This window comes from Leuciscus leuciscus (assembly GCF_965113295.1).
Source record: "Leuciscus leuciscus genome assembly, chromosome: 7".
NCBI lineage: Eukaryota > Metazoa > Chordata > Actinopteri > Cypriniformes > Leuciscidae > Leuciscus > Leuciscus leuciscus.
This window is the reverse complement of record NC_138731.1, coordinates 31,636,452-31,655,830: the sequence shown is the minus strand read 5'-3', so window position 1 is coordinate 31,655,830 and position 19,379 is coordinate 31,636,452. Positions and strand designations below refer to the sequence as shown.

General features: G+C 36.9%; 1 protein-coding gene across 5 annotated transcripts in view; it reads left to right on the top strand.

The window, feature by feature from the left end:
• ankrd44 (ankyrin repeat domain 44) overlaps window positions 1-18,573 on the top strand; it is a 29,078-nt gene extending 10,505 nt beyond the window's left edge. Inside the window, exons 10-29 of one of the 5 annotated variants that reach the window (XR_014207844.1) lie at window positions 256-370; window positions 469-551; window positions 2,283-2,400; window positions 3,059-3,127; window positions 3,842-3,982; window positions 5,234-5,299; window positions 6,972-7,083; window positions 7,331-7,402; window positions 8,264-8,465; window positions 8,550-8,637; window positions 9,477-9,594; window positions 10,386-10,605; window positions 10,712-10,799; window positions 10,894-10,977; window positions 11,105-11,250; window positions 11,369-11,451; window positions 13,566-13,645; window positions 15,051-15,142; window positions 15,463-16,631; window positions 16,668-18,573. Coding sequence is in view for 4 of the 5 variants with exons in the window: in XM_082176538.1 (XP_082032664.1) it covers window positions 256-370; window positions 469-551; window positions 2,283-2,400; window positions 3,059-3,127; window positions 3,842-3,982; window positions 5,234-5,299; window positions 6,972-7,083; window positions 7,331-7,402; window positions 8,264-8,465; window positions 8,550-8,637; window positions 9,477-9,594; window positions 10,386-10,605; window positions 10,712-10,799; window positions 10,894-10,977; window positions 11,105-11,250; window positions 11,369-11,451; window positions 13,566-13,645; window positions 15,051-15,142; window positions 15,463-15,707 (2,222 nt within the window). In the remaining variant the exon portion in view is untranslated. Of the gene's footprint in view, window positions 1-255; window positions 371-468; window positions 552-2,282; window positions 2,401-3,058; window positions 3,128-3,841; window positions 3,983-5,233; window positions 5,300-6,971; window positions 7,084-7,330; window positions 7,403-8,263; window positions 8,466-8,549; window positions 8,638-9,476; window positions 9,595-10,385; window positions 10,606-10,711; window positions 10,800-10,893; window positions 10,978-11,104; window positions 11,251-11,368; window positions 11,452-13,565; window positions 13,646-15,050; window positions 15,143-15,462 lie in introns of all 5 variants that reach the window. The other 4 variants (XM_082176539.1, XM_082176538.1, XM_082176540.1 and 1 more) reach the window with 4 other exon arrangements.
• Window positions 18,574-19,379: the final 806 nt, after the last annotated feature.

Genomic DNA, 19,379 nt, shown 5'->3' with positions numbered 1-19,379 from the left:
ACACGTTTTTAAAAATATGAACTACTTTTAACTTGAGATCCTCATTTTTAGAATGTCATGCACAAGAATCTGCAAAAAAAGCAAGCGTCTGTCTACCATGTGTTTACATAGAAAAAGAATGGAAAATTAGCTCAGTGGAATTGAAAACATTCTGTGTATACGGCCCCTAAAATGTCTGAATCTAAACTGCATTTGATTTTGATATGCACTGATCTGCAGGTGCATTGTGAGTACAGTTTTGTGTTTTTGATACAGGTGGAGAGATTGACTGTGTTGATAAGGATGGAAACACTCCGCTGCACGTTGCTGCTCGATACGGCCATGAACTTTTAATAAACACTCTAATCACGAGTGGAGCTGACTGCACCAGGTTTGACTGCATTTGGATCTTTGTTAAAAATATTGGTAAAGCATCATAACTTGTTGTCTCTGATAGACTCTTTCATTCTCCCCTATATTCTTCTGCAGAAGAGGGGTTCACGGCATGTTCCCCTTGCATCTGGCCGCTCTGAATGCTCATGCCGACTGCTGCCGGAAACTCCTCTCCTCAGGTACTAACTATGCCACCAAATCACACTAGTTGCACTGCATTAATATAACAATGTAAACCTAGCGGAAACCATTTTTGCTTAAAATGTGCTTGTAATGTACACATTAAGCTCAAGCAGAAAATGCAAGTTTGAATCTGACTCTGGACATTTCCTGATCCCATTCCTTTTACTTCTCCCCATTATTTCCTGTTCTTTCTATAGGACTTTACTTTACTCTACTGAAAGAAGTCTCTTATGCTCACCAAGTCTGCATGTATATGATCAAATAGAGTAAAAAAAGTAATATTGTTTAATCTTATTACAATTGATAAGATATATTCTATTTGAATATATTTTAAAATGTAATGTATACCTGTCATGACAAAGCTGAATTTTCAGCAGCCATTACTCCAGTCTTCAGTGTATACTTATTATAAATAATAATAATAATTATTATTATTATCAAAAAAAAGTATGATTGCTTGATGAATAGAACATTCAAAAGAACAGCATTTATTTGAAATATAAATATTTTGAAACATAAATACAAAGCTCTGTCATGAAACTGTAGATGATAGGTCCTTAACTCAACCTGCTTGCAATCACATCATTCTATATATGGCACTGCTGATTGGTTCCTGCTGTATCAGTAACCAATGAGCTCACGTGCTCAACCAAGTTGCAGCATGCTTTCAGAAACCTCCACCTTCCCCAGCTCCACTTGTATAGATCTGCTATAGGTAATTCATGTACGCAATATTGTACAGCAGCAGCATGTCTTACTTGCAGAATAGCAGATCTGGCAGAATAGCAATTCAACATTGTCATACCCATTACCATGCCAAACAGTCCGAGAGTTGTCATGACTGAAATGTCTTTACTGTCACTTTCGATCAATTTGATGATTTGAATAAAATAATGAATCCTTTCAGAATAAAATTATTTGCAAAGGTGTTAGATTTAATGTCATTGACCACATATCACACCAGGTCTGGGAGACTTTGAGCACTCGTTATTAAGGGCCTGTTTTGTATTTTGGTAACCTTCCCAGAAAACAGCAAAGGGAGGACCAACTCCATATTGATGCCCATGATTTTGAAATGAAATAATCAGTAATCACTGGCTATGGTCCACATACTTTTGGCCATATAGTGTTGTTGTCTATATTGAGATGAGGAGGGGACCAAGTACTGAACCAAGAGGTACCCCTCAAATTGATGCTACTCAGACAACCCTCCTCTTTAAAAAAAAAAAAATGCTTCATACTACTCTTTGTGTTAAATGCTGTTCTTCTTTATGTAATTAGGTTTATTCTGTGAGTTAAAGATATTTTGTCTCTGAAATGATTGGCATGAATTTTTCCTCATGTCTCTGCTGAAGTCTGGAATGCCCTAATTTCTGTGCTTGCTTAACTTTGACTCTTGATCATGGGATTGTTGTAGAGGAAACATTAGATTGAATGTAGATGCTGAATATCTGTACTTTTAAATCATTCTGTTTGATTGCACACATTTGTGTTCTCACCTGTGTGAGCGATGTGTGTTTGTCTTGTGTTTCCTGTGTGCACTGTCTTTGTTTTTCCTGCACTAACATACTTTCTCTCTCTGTCTCTCTTTCTCTCACATTGTCTCTTTTTGGACTCCTTTTTCCCCATTTCATTCTTTCCCCCTCCTGCGGTCTGACACTGTGACTGTCTGCGTCTGATTGTGGGGGCACTGCATCCTTCCTCCCCATCTTGTCATTCCTCTACAGGACGGAGGTATAGCATAATGTGCCCTCTCAATAATGACTCGGTACTGTCTGCAGGCTATCAAATCGATACACCAGACAACCTTGGGAGGACATGTCTACACGCTGCGGCTGCGGGCGGGTGAGTCTGTCTGTCTTGCAGACAGCCCTGTTAAATGTGAAAAAAATACATGTCTAATAAGATGTGATCAGGTGTTGTGCTGGTGTTAGCTAAGCTTACTTTTCAAAAACATTTAAAAAATGCAAAAAAAAAAAATAGGCAAAAACAATCTCTTATCCAATCTGACAAAAATTATATAATAAACTTAGCTTAGCTGAAGGGAAAAACTGTATATTTCAAGTGTGCATACACATTGTAGAGCTATACAATTAGGTAGAGTATTAGCCAATAAAGTGACTTAACCTTTTAACTGAAAGGCGGAACATCTTTTGCTACATCTGCCATATTGAGCATTGCTATTTCTCCCTTTTGTTTTTCTACTAGAGGTCTGTCTAGTTCCTTATTCTATTTCTGATTGGACCTCTTGTAACTGCAATTATATTATTTGGAATGTGATACAAAATGTAGAAGTCTTTAAGTTATATATAGCCTACCCAAAAACAATACCTAAAAATGCAAGAATACAATATCAAAACTAATTATTAAATTTCTCTCTCTCTCTCTCTCTCTCTCTCTCTCTCTCTCTCTCTCTCTCTCTCTCTCTCTCTCTCTCTCTCTCTCTCTCTCTCTCTCTCTCTCTCTCTCTCTCTCTCTCTCTCTCTCTCTCTCTCTCTCTCAGCAATGTGGAATGTGTGAAGCTACTACTTAGCAGTGGAGCTGATCATAACCACAGGGACAAACATGGAAGGTGAGTTATGGGTAACAGGATAATTGCTCATTCACTTTTCATGCCTGTGCTCACTTCAGCTGCAGTTAAAGTACTGAATCTTCTACATGGACAATAAAACATCTGCGGTATTCAGTGCATTAAAGGGGAACATTTTCTAAAATCATTAAAAAATTCAACATTAACAATTTTTTTTTAAATTAAGCATTAAGACAAAATAATTAATTTTTTTAAGTATTTTAAAATGTCGGCTTAAGGGAAAACGTACTTTTGTAATAAAGTAACAATTTAACGACATTCAGATTTCATAGCATTTTTAACTTGATCATTTTTTTTTTTAAATTAAGCATTAAGACAAAATAATTAATTTTTTTAAGTATTTTAAAATGTCGGCTTAAGGGAAAACGTACTTTTGTAATAAAGTAACAATTTAACGACATTCAGATTTCATAGCATTTTTAACTTGATCATTTTATAAATAATTTTTAAGTAATATATTATAAGTTTCATTGTCATATGATACGTGAAGATTAAATAATTTTTCATGAAGAGTAGTAAGTGCTAAATTTAGCTCAAAGGTTTTTCGTTGATATTTTCTGATTGTACAACTATCACTGCACACATTAAATTATAACATTCCTTTTGAACAAATTTTTTTGTACTCTAAACTTTAAGATCATACTTACATTTTGTCAACTTTATTTTACCTCTTTCTTTTGTTATGGCTGTTGACAGGACCCCTCTCCACTATGCGGCAGCTAGTCGACACTTTCAGTGCTTGGAGACTCTGGTGTCCTGCGGTACCTGCATTAATGCCACTGACCATTGGGGGCGCTCTGCTGTGCATTACGCTGCTGCTTCTGATCTGGACAGGAGGTATACACATTTACACAAACAGCCACATCTGTGGTTTCCTCCTTCAAGATTCAGTTAAAAAATGGATTTGGCTCTGAGTTTGTAAAAATAAACAAATATTGCGTTTTCGGTAATAGACTTATAATGGAGCTTTTTGGGGCCTGATATTCTGAAATGTTTGAATGCAAAAAACCTCCAGCTCATCAGTCTAAATCATCCTTCACCCTAATCATAGTTTGTACTTGGGGGTTCTTGGGGGTCAAAACATCCCCACATAATTTTTTTTACAGTGCACAAATGGAGCTAGTTGTGGGCAAACAACATGTAATTGATGCATGTCTAACACAATTAAATGATGTAGACAACAGCAGCTGTAGTCCAACAGCAGGTGAAATCGAGTGCACTGCCAGTCCCCATCTCTATTGACTGCTTGCAGCTACAGTAACGCATATATCTATGTTACCATGGCAACCACAGGCTATTTTTAAGTCTCATGTCATTGGGATAGTTTATGTGCCAAGACAGGGGTTCAGCGTCAAGTTACGGAAACACCTTTGTGCTTAATTTAAGTAGATTAGTTGCCAGATTTCACTGGCACAAAGAAATTGTAAATGAGTAATGAATTTGTAACTGTAGTTTCTGACATTGTACCATAGAAACATTTTAATTAATAAAGTTTAATTTTGGTAACACTTTATTTTACAGTGTCCTTATTACACTTTACATGTAGTTATTACTACTTGGTAATTAAATGTATAATTACACTTTAACACAGACACCTTAAAATAAAGTTTGTATAACCTTGTTTTTTTATACTAAGATACCCCAGTTTTATTGCACAGATATAAATTATATAATTATATTTATATAAATATGTAAACTTTTTTTATGATTATTATTAATTACAAATATGTGTGATTTATAATGAATTAACAGGGATGTTATTTTTCCGTATGGATACGGATTTCCGTATTTTCCGACCTTAAAGCTATGATAATATATTATTATAGTGATTATTATAAATACTTATAAATTATTATATTTGAATTTTATGGGGGGGGAGGGGGCATTTTCAATTAAGGGGGGTCAATTAAGACATTAATTGCTGTCTTAAGCTGATCCCATGCCTAATCACATTTAATATTGTAATATTAATTATTATGTTTAATTGATGCTTTTTTATATATATATAAAAAATATATATATTATCAATATATCAATAAAAAAAATTATTGTTGGAGAAGTGACCTTGTGTACATGTTTTCTCTATAGGCGGCGTGTGGTCCTGGAACCAGAGAGTGACGGTGTTCAAGCTGAGAGGGAGAAGGAGGCAGCTCTGTGAGTTCTCTGGTCCATGTCTGCTCAGCCTCATTTATACATGTGCTGCTCTGATACAAAAACACTGGGTGTTTGTGTCTGCGTGCATTCTGTAACCTCATCATTTTACTGTCTGGGTCCCAGTCCACTTTTAGACACGCACTTGCGAACTTCCCTAAGCACTTCCCCTTGGGGGAATCCCTGCCGCCATTTTGAAGTGCGTTCCACTTCGTGAAGTGGACGAGGGAAGTTTATATGGACAGACCCTCGTTCCCTCGATTTTGACCGAGGGAGCGAGTCTGCTTCAAATGTACACTTCAGGCACCTATATGTCCCACAATGCAGTACGATTGTGACGTCACCACATATATCATCTAATCACCACCACAACAGACAACTCTATGATATATTAATAATATATATGTTTAATTTAAAACAACCCAAACACACCTATAAACATTTGGATGCTGCATTAAACAAATTCTTAAAGGGAAAAAAAATGTAAATAATAAATCAACTCCACAGCTGATTCCAAGTGATCAAGGGCTTAGGAAGTTCCAATTCAGCCCATTGCAGTTTCCGCCAGTAGTGAGCACTCGCAATGACGTACATCCGAGTGAACGAGACGGAGGGAAGTTAGCGAGTGAAGGGCATGACCATTTTGGACTGGAACGCAGCCCCGGTCTGGGACAACCTTAATGTACTTTTCCCTTCTCATCTTCCACAGTAGATGTATACACATGCATAATTATGCTTTATCCCATGCATGTATACATACAATGTACACACATAAATGCATACGGTTGCCTTACCTCCGCGGAGTGCGTACAAAATGTTTAATGCACTGCTAGCCGTGTATTGCCTCACTTCTACCATGGTCATTTTCCAGCATTGACAACTGTTATTGATGTTTGCAGCGCAATATTTGACCAGAAGGGTAATAATGACGGTTATTTTCATCAGTTACAGCTCATTAGATCTAGCATTCTGCCCGCTTTGAATCAGTCACAGAGATAAAGTGGTGCGTAAGATTACATTTATATCAATGAATGATTTATAGCATTTATTTGAATTCATTATTGATAGAGAGAGATGCGTGTGTGAATTACCTGTCTGTTCAGCGTCTCTCTCTATTAACAACGAAGCTGTGAGTTTAACTACTTCAAAACCAGCAATGTAACCCCTCGATGCTGAAAAATATAAAGTAGTGATTCAGTAGCCAAGCTATTTTATTAATAAAAGTCGCGGGGCAGCGTTGATAAGTTTCTGTGCTCCTGAATGTTTCTGTGTGTGCACGGCAGTGTGTCCAAGTGATGTATGCGTTTGTGTGCTTATACGGTGCAAATAATGTATGTGTGTGTGCTTCAATGAAAACAGCGCAATAATATTGAACAGTAATTAAACCATTGTATACTGTATATGTAAGCAATAAGGTACAAGAGGCTGTGATTTATGGTGAATAAGTCATGGCTAAAGGGTGTTTTTATTTATATATATATATATATATATATATATATATATATATATATATATATATATATATATATATATATATATATGCATATGCACACACACACACACACACACACACACACACACACACACACACATACACACTTATATATAGACGCATGTATGTACGTGTATGTTTGTTATACTAGTTTGTTAAATATATATTTATATTTGCGTGTAGGTGTCTTGAGTTCCTGTTGCAGAACGGTGCCGCCCCGTCTCTTAAAGATAAACAAGGCTACAGTGCCGTTCACTACGCTGCAGCGTACGGCCACAGACACTGTCTGAAACTGGTGAGGACACAAACATTTCCAGTGTGTGCTTCAGGGCACTTCCTAGATGTAAATGTGTAATCTAACATGCAAATGAATTAAGTTTGTAGTTTCATTGTTTGTAGTAAAATGATATGCGTGTTAATGCCTGCAATTTGTTTAACTTGTCAGTGCAAGAATGAACGTGGTCCTATTAAATTTAGATTAGTTTTTGAATTAGGTTTATTGAGAACAGCTGTAATTCAGACTTTTCAAAATTTGATTTTAGCTTTTGGACAGAGATGAAAACCATCCAGATGATATGGAGAACAGCCAAACCAGAAGTCCACTGCATCTGGCTGTAAGTCCAAACACCTTTTCATTTTTCACTTACACTACTGTTCACAAGAACAGCATTTATTGGAAAAATATATATATTTCTTGTAACTATTGTCAACTTTGATTTAATGCATCCTTGCTGAATAAAAATATACATTTCTTAAAATATATCTTTTTTTTATTTTACTGACCCCAAACTTTTGAATGGTAGTGTACACACATTTCTTAGGACAGTTCACATTACCTCCAATTTATTGTAAATGAAGCTGATTAAGCAGTGTTATATATATATATATCCAAAAACAATGCATGCATTTAAGCTAATTATTACCCCCATTGTCCATTGTTCAGACAAATAGCAGTATTGTTTGACCTCCCTCTCTCTCTCTCTCTCTCTCTCTCTCTCTAAAACAAGCATCTCAATGGCTATCATTCATAGTGTTATTGATTTAAAGAAACCCATCTGACCACCTAGTAGATTCCAAGAACATCCACATAGCAACATGCTAAAAACAAAACACCTTAATAATGGCATCTCAGCTGACAGGGAATGTTCTCAGAACTTTGGATTACGTTCTAGCAGGTTTCTCTCAAAGTTATGGACAAACTTTATTCCAGTAACAATAATAAACTTTAACTTTAAAAAGTTAAAGAATGCTTACAGAATGTTCCCATATTTTTTGCAAAATGATAAAATGAAATGTTCCCTTAACATTCAGAGAACATTCAGAAATACCGGTTACATAACTTAATAGGAACGTTAGCAAAATGTTTTTAGAACATATTTTTGTTTGCTGAGATAGCAATAGAACACCAATATTGGTTGGTGACATTTTCAGACAGTTAATCTTCCACCTTGACAAGTGCATATGTCTGTGTCCAGGCATACCATGGTCACGCACAGGCTCTAGAAGTGCTCTTGGAGGGTCACTGCGAGGTGGATCAGGGGGATGAGGTGGGTCGGACTCCATTGGCCCTTGCTGCCCTCAGGGGCCACAACGACTGCGCTCTCACACTTCTGAACCACGGGGCCTCGCCGAGAAGCAGAGATACTACACGAGAACGTACACCCATCCACCTTGCAGGTATTGTACCTATGCGTGGTGGAAGTTACACAATTGTGCAATTGTTTTTCAAATGTAAAATTTAAATACACTGATTCTTTCCAGTAATGAATGGTCATACATCATGTGTGCGTCTCCTGCTGGAAGACTCTGATAATGCAGATCTGGTTGACACAGCGGACTCTCAGGGACAGTGAGTGACTCGTTTATGAACTATTTTGGAGTGGAATGAGTGTGTCATGTCCTGTTACACCTCAACAGTGTTAAGCTAAAGTAGTTAATTACATTCAAGCTAAAAAAAAAAAAAAAGAATAAAAAAAAGAGTTACCCTTAAGTCACTGACTACATTTATTTTTTAAAATTAATATGCATCTATTAAATCCATTAAAAGCAACATAACTATTTTTCTGTAATAAATAAATTGGAGTGCCAACAAAAAACGTCAACACACTACATATTAACAATAGTAATAAAGTGAATCAACTCACAAAATTATAGACCGTAACTAAATCAACAGTTATAAACAGCTGTATTTTTTGAAATTTATTTGAATTTTATTTTGTTTTACTGAACAGAGGTCCAAAATGGAAACATTAGCACAGTATACCAAATACATAAAAGTGAAGCAACTCTAGTTACAGTTAAGTATTCCTGATACATAGGATAGAGGAGTTCCAGACAGATCACAGTGGTAACATCATATGAATAAATTAAGAGTTACAAATATGTAATGAAGTATAAGACCCAGTGTATATTTATCACATTCCAAAGTAATCTAATACAGGCCTAAATATTTCTAGCTTGTCGTTATTGATAAATCGTAACTTCTCAATATGAATAATGTTCACTAGCTCACTATAAACAGCTGTATTAAGATAGAAAAATTAAGATAGAAAAATGTGCATAAGAACTTATTGGAAGATCATTGATTGATTGAAGTGATGTTTAATTGAAATCAAAGTGCACTGGAGAGACACACATTGTTGCGCTTGAGATTGCATTAATGTACACACATACTGTGTGTATTTGCAGGACCCCTCTAATGCTGGCAGTAATGGGGGGTCATGTGGACGTTGTGTCTCTTCTGTTGGAGCGTGAGGCCACTGTAGACATGGCTGATCATCAGGGTCTGACTGCTCTACACCTGGGGGTGAGTTTCCTGATCTTGTCAACTGTATTGAAGTCCAAGATATGCAAGGACTTAATGTAATGCTAATAAAATAAAATACTAAATCTATAGTAAATGTATACAAACATTTAGGGCAGTGGCCTAATGGTTGACGCACAAACTCCAGACATATTGATTCCTTGCAATTTATACACACTGCCATTCAAAAGTTTGATATGGTCGTAAGATTTAAAAAAAGATTAATTTTTTTGAAAGAAGTCTCTTATGCTCACCAATGCTACATTTATTTGATAAAAAAAATACAGTAATATTGTAAAACTGTATTACAATTTAAAATAAATGTAACTCATTCCTATGATGGCAAAGCTGAATTTTCAGCAGCCATTACTCCAGTCTTCAGTGTCACATGATCCTTCAGATATCATTTTAATATGGTGTTAAAATAGTGATGGTGAATAAATAAAATGGTGATCGTGAATAAAATGGGGTTGTGCTGCTGAATATTTTTTTAGGAAATGTGATAACTTTTTTTTCCAGGATACCTCAATGAATAGAAAGAATAGAATTTACTATATAAATATTTTGTAACATTGTAAATGCCTTTACTGTCACTTTTGATCAGTTTAATGCATCCTATCTGAATTAAAAAATCATACCGTCCCAAAACTTTTGAACGATATTGTTAGCAGTAAGAATAAAGTTTATAAAGACAGACACTTTAGCATATCTTAAGATGTACTCTTATTTGGTTGTCATGACTTATGAGTTATTTTATTCATTAATTAATTACTTTAATTCTGTCTCTCTCTCAGCTCTTGTGTGGACAGGAGGAATGTGTTCAGTCCCTGTTGGAGCTGGAGGCATCAGTGGTACTGGGGGACTCCAGGGGTCGGACAGCGATCCACATGGCTGCAGCGAGGGGTCACGCATCCTGGTTGAGCGAATTGCTCAATATCGCATGTTCTGAACCCCCACTGCCCCCATTGCGAGACAACCAGGGATACACACCCTTGCACTGGGCCTGTTACTATGGTTAGTTTTAACAGTCTACATTATGAGTTTAACAATATGCTTTTAATTATGAGTAAACAGAATGCAATTTTTGAAGTATGGTGGACTAGCATTGTCTGTGTTATAGGTCACGAAGGCTGTGTGGAGGTCATACTCGAACAAAAAGACTTTCGTCAGTTTGATGGGAACCCCTTCACTCCGCTGCATTGCGCTGTGTATGTCTGCTGTGAGATTGTCTTCATCTCTGTCCTCTGTTGCACTTTTCTTCTCCGTTTCAACTTGTTTGTCTCTGAATCCTCTGTCTTATAGGGTCAATGACCATGAGTCTTGTGCCACCCTTTTATTAGAAGCCATGGGATCAAAGATTGTAACTTGCAAAGACTCCAAGGGCAGGTTAGTAACAGTCCTATGCTAGAGATAATAGAATTGTACCTACAGTGGCTCCAAAATTTTAACAAATATAAGAAACATGAGCCAGTGGAAATTATTTTAAAGAAGAACTGTTGTCTCGGTTTATCAGGACACCTCTCCATGCTGCTGCATTCGCTGGGCACATTGACTGTGTTCAGCTGCTCCTGGCCCATAATGCATCTGTGGATGATGTTGACCAATCAGGGCACAGTGCACTGATTATGGCAGCAGAGAAAGGAAGAGTTGAGGTTGTAGGTATGTATTCTTCACCATGTTTTTCTTCTCCTCTTTTGCATTATGCCTCTGTTCATTTGTATAAAAGGGCTATGGAAATGAGCTCACTTATGCAAAGTGTGGCATGTGTTTTAAACAGAAGCTCTGCTGACTGATGCCAATGTGAATCTCAGTCTGACTGACCAGAAAGGCAATACAGCACTTCATCTAGCCTGCAGTAATGTAAGTAGAGCCAATTGCATGCCAGGTTCATCAGTCCCTATCATTTTATAGTTTACCCTATAGTTTCAGCAGTGGTGCAGTGATCTTTTATAATCATTTCATAATATGACATAAATCAAATCAAATCCCAGGCCTGTTATTATTGGTTTCACTCAGAGGTGGAAAGAGTACTGAAAATTTGTACTCAAGTACAAGTACCATTACATTGCTGAAATAATACTCAATTACAAGTAAAAGTACTGGTGTCAAAAAAGTAATTAAGTAAAAGTACAAATTACTCTTCTCAAAAACTACTCAGAGTACTAGTTACTAATTACTTTTTAGCTGGCGATAGTTAATGCATTACCAATAAAAATATTCAACAAAATCATAGATTTATGTAGAAAATAGCTACTTTTAACACGTTTTTACCTTATTGTCAAAGGACATTAATTAGTGGATACTGGAATTTCTAACTTCAATATGACACCTTGAAATATGTCAATATTCAGTAGGCCTAGCCTATAATTTTTAATACCATCGGGAAAACTACTACATACTAAATATTTTAATATCTACATTTTTGTCCATCCATTTTGTCAAGGCAATCATTATTTTCAAGCATTGAAAAGCACAACACTCATTGTAACAGTAATCTATTTGAATGGAAAAGTTTAATTCAAGTCTTCTAAAGAGACACGTCCACTTTATAAGGTGAGATTTTAATTTAGGCTTTTGTTTACATATTTAAACATTGATCAATAACCATTACAATAATCTAATATTTACTCACTCAGTGTATTTGTCTTTACAATAGGGGTAACGTGAACTGTTGGAATAGCTCACACACAGCACAAGGAAGCTTGATTTCAATTCAAACTGAATTTAATTTGCAAAAAGACTAGATTTTTCATAACTTTTGACAGCGTTTAATTCAAGAGCATGGAGAGATTGGAGCTGGACGTCATTTGAGTCTGCAGTGAGAACCACTTGGAGAGATTCGCGATTACACATGATATGACACAAAGTCCGAGAGCGCACACTCAATATCCGAGTCCAGTTCGTTCGTATATTTGAGAGCTCGCGTCCAGTTTTCTGCGATTACATGAATGTGCCCTCACGTTATAATATTGTTCGTGACATTTGCCATTAAAATATGCCATAGAAACTTGCAGGTATTAATAAAATTATGCGTAATAGGCCTACCTGCAATCCCGCGCTGAGAGGAGGCGGGTGTGTCAAACTCGCTGTCGTTGAGATGAGAGAATGAGAACGCGCAGCTGGTAAAATATAGATATTTTGACAATACTACTATGTAGTTTGTTGTTCCAAACTTTCAGTCCAGCCATTAATCACTCTGAGCTCCTCGCCTCCTTCATGATCAGCTCTTCAAAACCTGCTGCGACTGCGGCGGCTTTCATTCAGTCCAAATATCAGGGGTTTTATTGGTCCGTTTACGATCGAATATTTTTATTGGCTACCGAAATGCCATTCAAAGATTTGAATATCAATTCAAATTGTACTCAGTAACGAAATGTGATTTTACAAGTAGCGAAGTAGATTACTTAGCTTAATATGTACTTGAGTACAAGTAAAATTACAGATTTAAAAATATACTCAAAAAAGTACAAGTACCCAAAAAAACTACTTAATTACAGTAACGTGAGTAGTTGTAATTCGTTACTTCCACCTCACTATATGGCTGTCATTCTCTGGGAATGGTCCCATTTGTGCAAATTTATCTTAAGCTTTATTTGATGTTAAAATCATATTTTAGCATTGTTAACTAAGTGGTGCCATTTTTAATGCAACTTTTACTATAGATTTTTCATGGAAGAAAATTGTATATTCACATAAAAAACAAAACAAAAAAAACACTAATATTTTCATATTATCTACTCCAAAATCATATTTAATTTGTATTTAATAATTTGGCCTTCTTAAAAACAGGAAAAAATGTTGAAATTTGTAATGTATGTATGACAGTTCTCATTGGGTTTCCATTAATATTACTAATATGTATTATTACTATGAAACAAAAAATGATGCCAGATATGTATTTTTGAATGTTTTTATTAATCCATTACCTGATGTCTTCTAAAGATGATTTTCCTGTTCTGTCTGCTTTTTTCCAGGGAATGGAGGAATGTGCATTGCTCATTCTTGGAAAAATTCCAGAATCTGCCCTCGTTGCTACAAACGCTGCACTGCAAACGTGAGTTCCCTTCCACATTATATTACATATTATGTTTACATTTATGCGACTTACATTGCGTTGAAGGAATACATTTTATCAGTTCATGGATTCCCAGGGAATCGAACCTGTGACCTTGACGTTGCTAGCACCATGCTCTTATATATTAATAAAGAAGCAATTGATCCAGGGGCGTCATGCAAGCCAAAATTCTGGGGGGGCACAATCTGAGACATTGCAATTGTTTTCTGACGGGTGATATGGATCATGTTAGGAGGGGTCAGGGGGTTTCTCCCCCTGAATTTTTTTTTATTCTGGCTGCTAAACATACCATTTCAATGCAGTTTGGGAGGGACAGAAATACCTTAACGGAGCTAGCAGCAATCCTCCTCTATCTGAGGACTAAGTTAAAATATCTATTTTGTACGTTTATGTAAAAGGCAGGTTGATGAAAGAACTGTAAGCTCAAATTCAAAAGCTTTTGAAGTCTACTTCATTAAAGCATGTTTACACACACACTTACTGTACACTTAGGCCTACTACACATGATTTTAAAAACAATACCATTGCAGTTTTTATGTTATGATAATTGGTATGTGACCTAAGAATGATCTTACATTAAAGGTACATAAAGGTGCTGAGGTCTGACTTTGTGGTGCTCTGAAATTAAGTTATTTTAATATTAATATGTGATGAAGGACTTTGAAAGAAGTTTGACAGATTTCAGTGCTGAATAAGGTTAACACTACCCCGTTTATTTGAAAATGGTTAATATTTGACAGAAATGTAAAAAAGTAATCAAAACCGATCAGATGACGTTACTATGGCTTTGTATGGCAGTAACGTTAGCCAACTAGTTTACGGTTAGACTAGGCTAGCTATCGATAACGTTACACTGACACAACTTAAGTTAATGCTCTGAATTCGCAGCTAATATCAAATCCATAACTTTTTGATCAAGTTAAAATTTCCAGGTAAACCACAAATAATCCCACTACCTTTTAATATCATCCGATAACTAATTCAATGCCGATTTGTTGCTTTGCCCTCTTACCACTTCAAGACCATCTGTAAAACATTGCCAGCTCAACGTGCGAGACGAGTGAGTTGCTTGAACATACACAGCAAAGATTCTAGAGCGCTACGCGCGTAGAGCTCTAGATTTGATATACACAGACACCATATTAGGAAAAAGGGGCGGGCTGATGCATTGCTGACCGATTTATTACACATCCAGAAGAATACATTTGAGTCGTTATAGGCTCTGGTATATTATGGAGCATAATAGGAATAAAGTTGTGACAAAAAAATTATCAGGGAGGAAAAATCTGAGGGGGCACGTGCCCCCTCACTTTGAATGGGCATGACGCCACTGAATTGATCCTCACTTGTTTCTCGCTCACTTGTTTCTCATTCACTCTCTCAGACCTCTCCATTTGGCTGCTCGCAGCGGGATGAAGCAGACAGTGCAAGAGCTGCTCTCTCGTGGGGCCAGCGTTCAAGTACTAGATGAGAATGGTGCGTCTGAAATCTCAGCAGATTTTGTTCATGCGTAGATTGTCAGTGTATGTGCATCTGTCTATGCCAGTCTTCTTTTATTAGTGCCATAGAAGCTTTTGCCAAAGCAGTGGCTGTGTTTCAAAGCTTTGACGGTGTCTTGCGTGTCCCCTTTTGCCCCCCAACCATGTGTTTGGCTTCCTGACTAGCGAGGCACTAATGGAATGCCGCTTTCGTCAATCACCTCCCCACCACTGTCCTTTTGTTCCACTGCTCCGTCCCTCCCTTCACCTCTTTCTGCTATCCTGTCTCTTTCGCTCTTTGGCTGTCTTTCCACGCAGGTCTCACCCCTGCTCTGGCTTGCGCTCCCAGCAGGGAAGTGGCTGACTGCCTGGCTCTCATTCTGGCTACCATGATGCCTTTCTGCTCCCCTTGCAGCTCTGGAACTCCTTCCCCAGGCGCCCTGCTGAAATCTCTGCCCCGCCAGGCCAAGAGTCCCCAAGGCCCCCGCAGTCCAAGGGACCCCTCCGGTCCCTCCAGCGAGGGCACGACCACTGAGAACGACTCGGACTCAGAGACATTTTGACCCCGGCTCCTTCTAGAGGCGCCCTTCATAGTTTTCAAAGCACATATTGTCATGAACATTACAGAAGTTGTACAGATTTTTGATTATGGAGTGCAGCCTCTATAACAAGAGATTATGAAACATGACATAGTACACTTGGTACGCTTTTATTTTGCCACACTTGTTTGCACAGGAGATTTTTTTCGAAAGCCATTTTAATCACTTTAACACAGGATGATTGAGATCGCCAAATGTTGACCGACTTCTCACGCTTGAAGTACGGTAATGTATAGTGTGGCGTGGTCTGTCTTAATCTGTGGACTTTTGAAAGCACAAACCCTGCACAAGGTTAGGTCACAGTCATTTCACTCCTGTTGTCACTGTGGGACCAATCAAGAACCAAGAAATCACATTTTTGAAACAACAGGGGAATTGCCATCACTGCATTACCGTCACTTAGTATTTATTTGTAAGAGCAAAGGCTGGAATACACTACATGACTTTGGCACAGATTTTTGCTGATTTAAGTCTAGACAATTTGTTAAAAGTCAGAGCCAGTGTGCAGATTTGACTAGACAAAAAAATCACATTGTATATGATGGGCACAGACAACTGACTTTGAGACACAGACAAACAGACACGCTAATAAACAATGTAGTACTAGTGTTTTACTAGGGTTGAGGCGCTGAGCAGCCATATTGGATTCTGAAGTCAGGGTTGTTGCGGTTTGACTTGAGGGGGCATTCCAATTAAAAGTTCCTACTTGGAACTTGGAACTTCCCACTTAAATGGAATGCACCATAAGATTCCATCCAGTCTGAGAATATCAAACATGTTTGATATTTTGAACCAATTTTACAGCACATTGTTTTCATTTGTCATTCATCTCCCAACAAGGCGCATGCTTTATGAGTTTGTGTTCGGAGTGACTTTAAAATCTACTAAGTGTGTGTGATCCTCATTTTGTGTATATATACCCAGTGCCCAGTGATCGTCATTTTGTGTATATATGCCCAGTGCCCAGTGTTTCTCTGTAACCATCTACAAAGTCTGCAAGCGCATGACGCCTATGTTTTAAAATCTGTTTAGATTTGAAAAGTTGTGTAGTGTATTCCAGCCTTTTGACTGTAAGTCCATAAAACCCATTGTAATGTGATGAAAATCCAATGCAAGTTTTCCATTGTCCAGATCGTACACCAGTTGTACTTCACACATTGAATTTGACACATTGTGAATAGAAGGCTCTTGAGATTTATATTGTAAAGAAGAGCATTTTTATGCTATAGATATAAGTAGATTTCTAGGCCTTGATGGTCTAATCTTAAGTCTGACGCTTTTGGAGAGTGACACTTTGTCACTCAGTTCCTTCTCAGACATAGAGACAGTGTTCAAATAATACTTCTATTCAGGTTGAATTTTAGATTCTAGTGAGAGGACATGGCATGTTATGTGAACCAGGATGTTTTCAAGCCTGTACCAATATTTATTTACATTTCGATAACAATGGTACTACAATTGTATGCACTTATGTATAGCAGTAAATGGGTGTTTAAAGGAATAGTTCATCCCTAAATCAAAATTCTGTCATTATTTACTCATGTTTTTAAAAACCTAAATGTGACTCTTTCCATACATCGGCTCTGTAAAGCTCCAAAAATGACAGAAATACCTCCAAAAAGAACTATGTACTGTATTCCAAGTCTTCTGAATTCAAATGAAAGCTTTGTCTGAGAAAGAGCTCCTCTTCAGTGAGCTGTTGGTACTGGATCATTGCGTTAGTGAATTGAACTCAAGAACTGAATCATGAAAACAAATCATTTAGTTTGTTTTGTGAATCAAATCAACCAATTCATTGAAAATAACCAGTTCAAAAGAATGATTTGTTCACTAATTGAACTGATCCGGTGACCTCACTGACTCACTGATAAAGTCACAAAAGTTATCAGTGAATAATGACTTAAATTTCAGTCTCTACCTCCATCAAAATTATTGTAGGGCTTTTGTGCGCCATGAACAGAAAAACAACACCGGGGTTTGGAGTGACATGAGTGGGAGTAAATAATGACAGAAATTGCATTTGGAGGTTAACTATTAATTTAACATTGAATCCAGAACTATGAGTAGCCTACCCTTTTTTTCTTTCCTTTCTTTTGCACTGGTTGAAAATTAATCCTTTTAAAACAGATTTCTAACATGCTTTTTGGGGATCTCAGCAAGAGTGTTTACCGGTATTTGCTTTCAAATTTGAATCCATTTTGCTTCAAAAGATAAAGAGCTTTTAGTGAAGATGGTGTTTTAAAATCTTGCTGGTCAGAAACTTTCCAGAAAATTCTACATGAAAACGTAAACCACTGTTTATCTGTTTGCCTTTGTCCACAATGTGCCAGTTTCTCGGTGTCCAGTGCCTTGTTCTGCATTTTCAGAGTTTGTTAGATTTACATCAGTGTGCATTTGTGTGTATGTATTAGAGTGTAATGAAAGAGTCTGAAGATGTGAAGATAAGTCTGGGACACACCTGCCAATCGTAAGCCAATGTTTTTTCTTACCAAGTCCTGATGTTTGTGCCTACGAGTGTGTGATTTACAGTAGGAAACAGTCTTTGTACATATCAGCTCATGGACATTATCATCACCAGAGCAAAAATTGCACACAACTGTCTTATTACAAAAGCACGTGGTTGATTTTCTTTTAATAAATTAGATTGATTATGATTGGAAGGATGCAGAGGAATGGTGTCAAACAGTATTATAACAGAAAAAAAGCTTTGAAATGTATGACAATCTAGATCGTGGTTTCCTCCATTCTGATTTTGAAGGTTCTTTGTCAGCTCAAGTTTTTTTAATAAATATATAAATTGTATGACTATTATATAAAATGTTTTAACAGAGTTTTGTGTAGTCTTTTTTATTATTATTATTTATCCATGAATATTAATTTCATTAAGTGAATTAACTCATAAGGAGGGACTTTTCATGCTTAAGTGAAATGCATTGTGTTTAACCAGTTTCATATTGTAGTTTTTCAGCATGAACACTAATTTTAACAGTAGGCCTACTGGTACAGTTTAAAGTATCAGATCAAAAGATCCATCAAAAACATATTAATAGCCTCTAATGAAATATTGCATAAAGCTAAATTAATTTTGCATAAAAATTAGACAATCGTATTATTATCAGGTAAGTTCTAATGGGACTGTTTTGGGGGGTGGGATCTGAGCCGTTCTTTCTAGTCAAGTCACCTGTTCACCTGTGTCCATAAGATTTAAATGGATTCTTAGGATATTTTATTTTCTCGTCAAATGCAAGTTTTGAGATAAGGCATCAGTTAATGGTCTAAAGCATTTGGAATAAAATGCTAATGCAGCAAATGAGGGAGGGTCAGTCATAATTCGGTGATTTTATGGCGCAAACTTGATGAGATGTTCCTCGCTGCAGAACACGAGATCTAGGGGGCGAGGGTGGATACCGATCCAACTCCTCCCACTTTATATCATTCGCTCCACTAGATACTCTAACCAGCATATTTGTGAAGTTGCAGCCCGCAATTGTAAAAGTAAGTTGCAACATTTGAGTGTGTTGTGTGCACGATGTAGTGCAGTGCAGTGCAGTGTGAAAGGATGAATGATTTTAATTCTATGGGTAAATTCTAGGGGTGAGGAGGTAGCATACCTGAGTCCTCTGAGTTAGTTTCTAG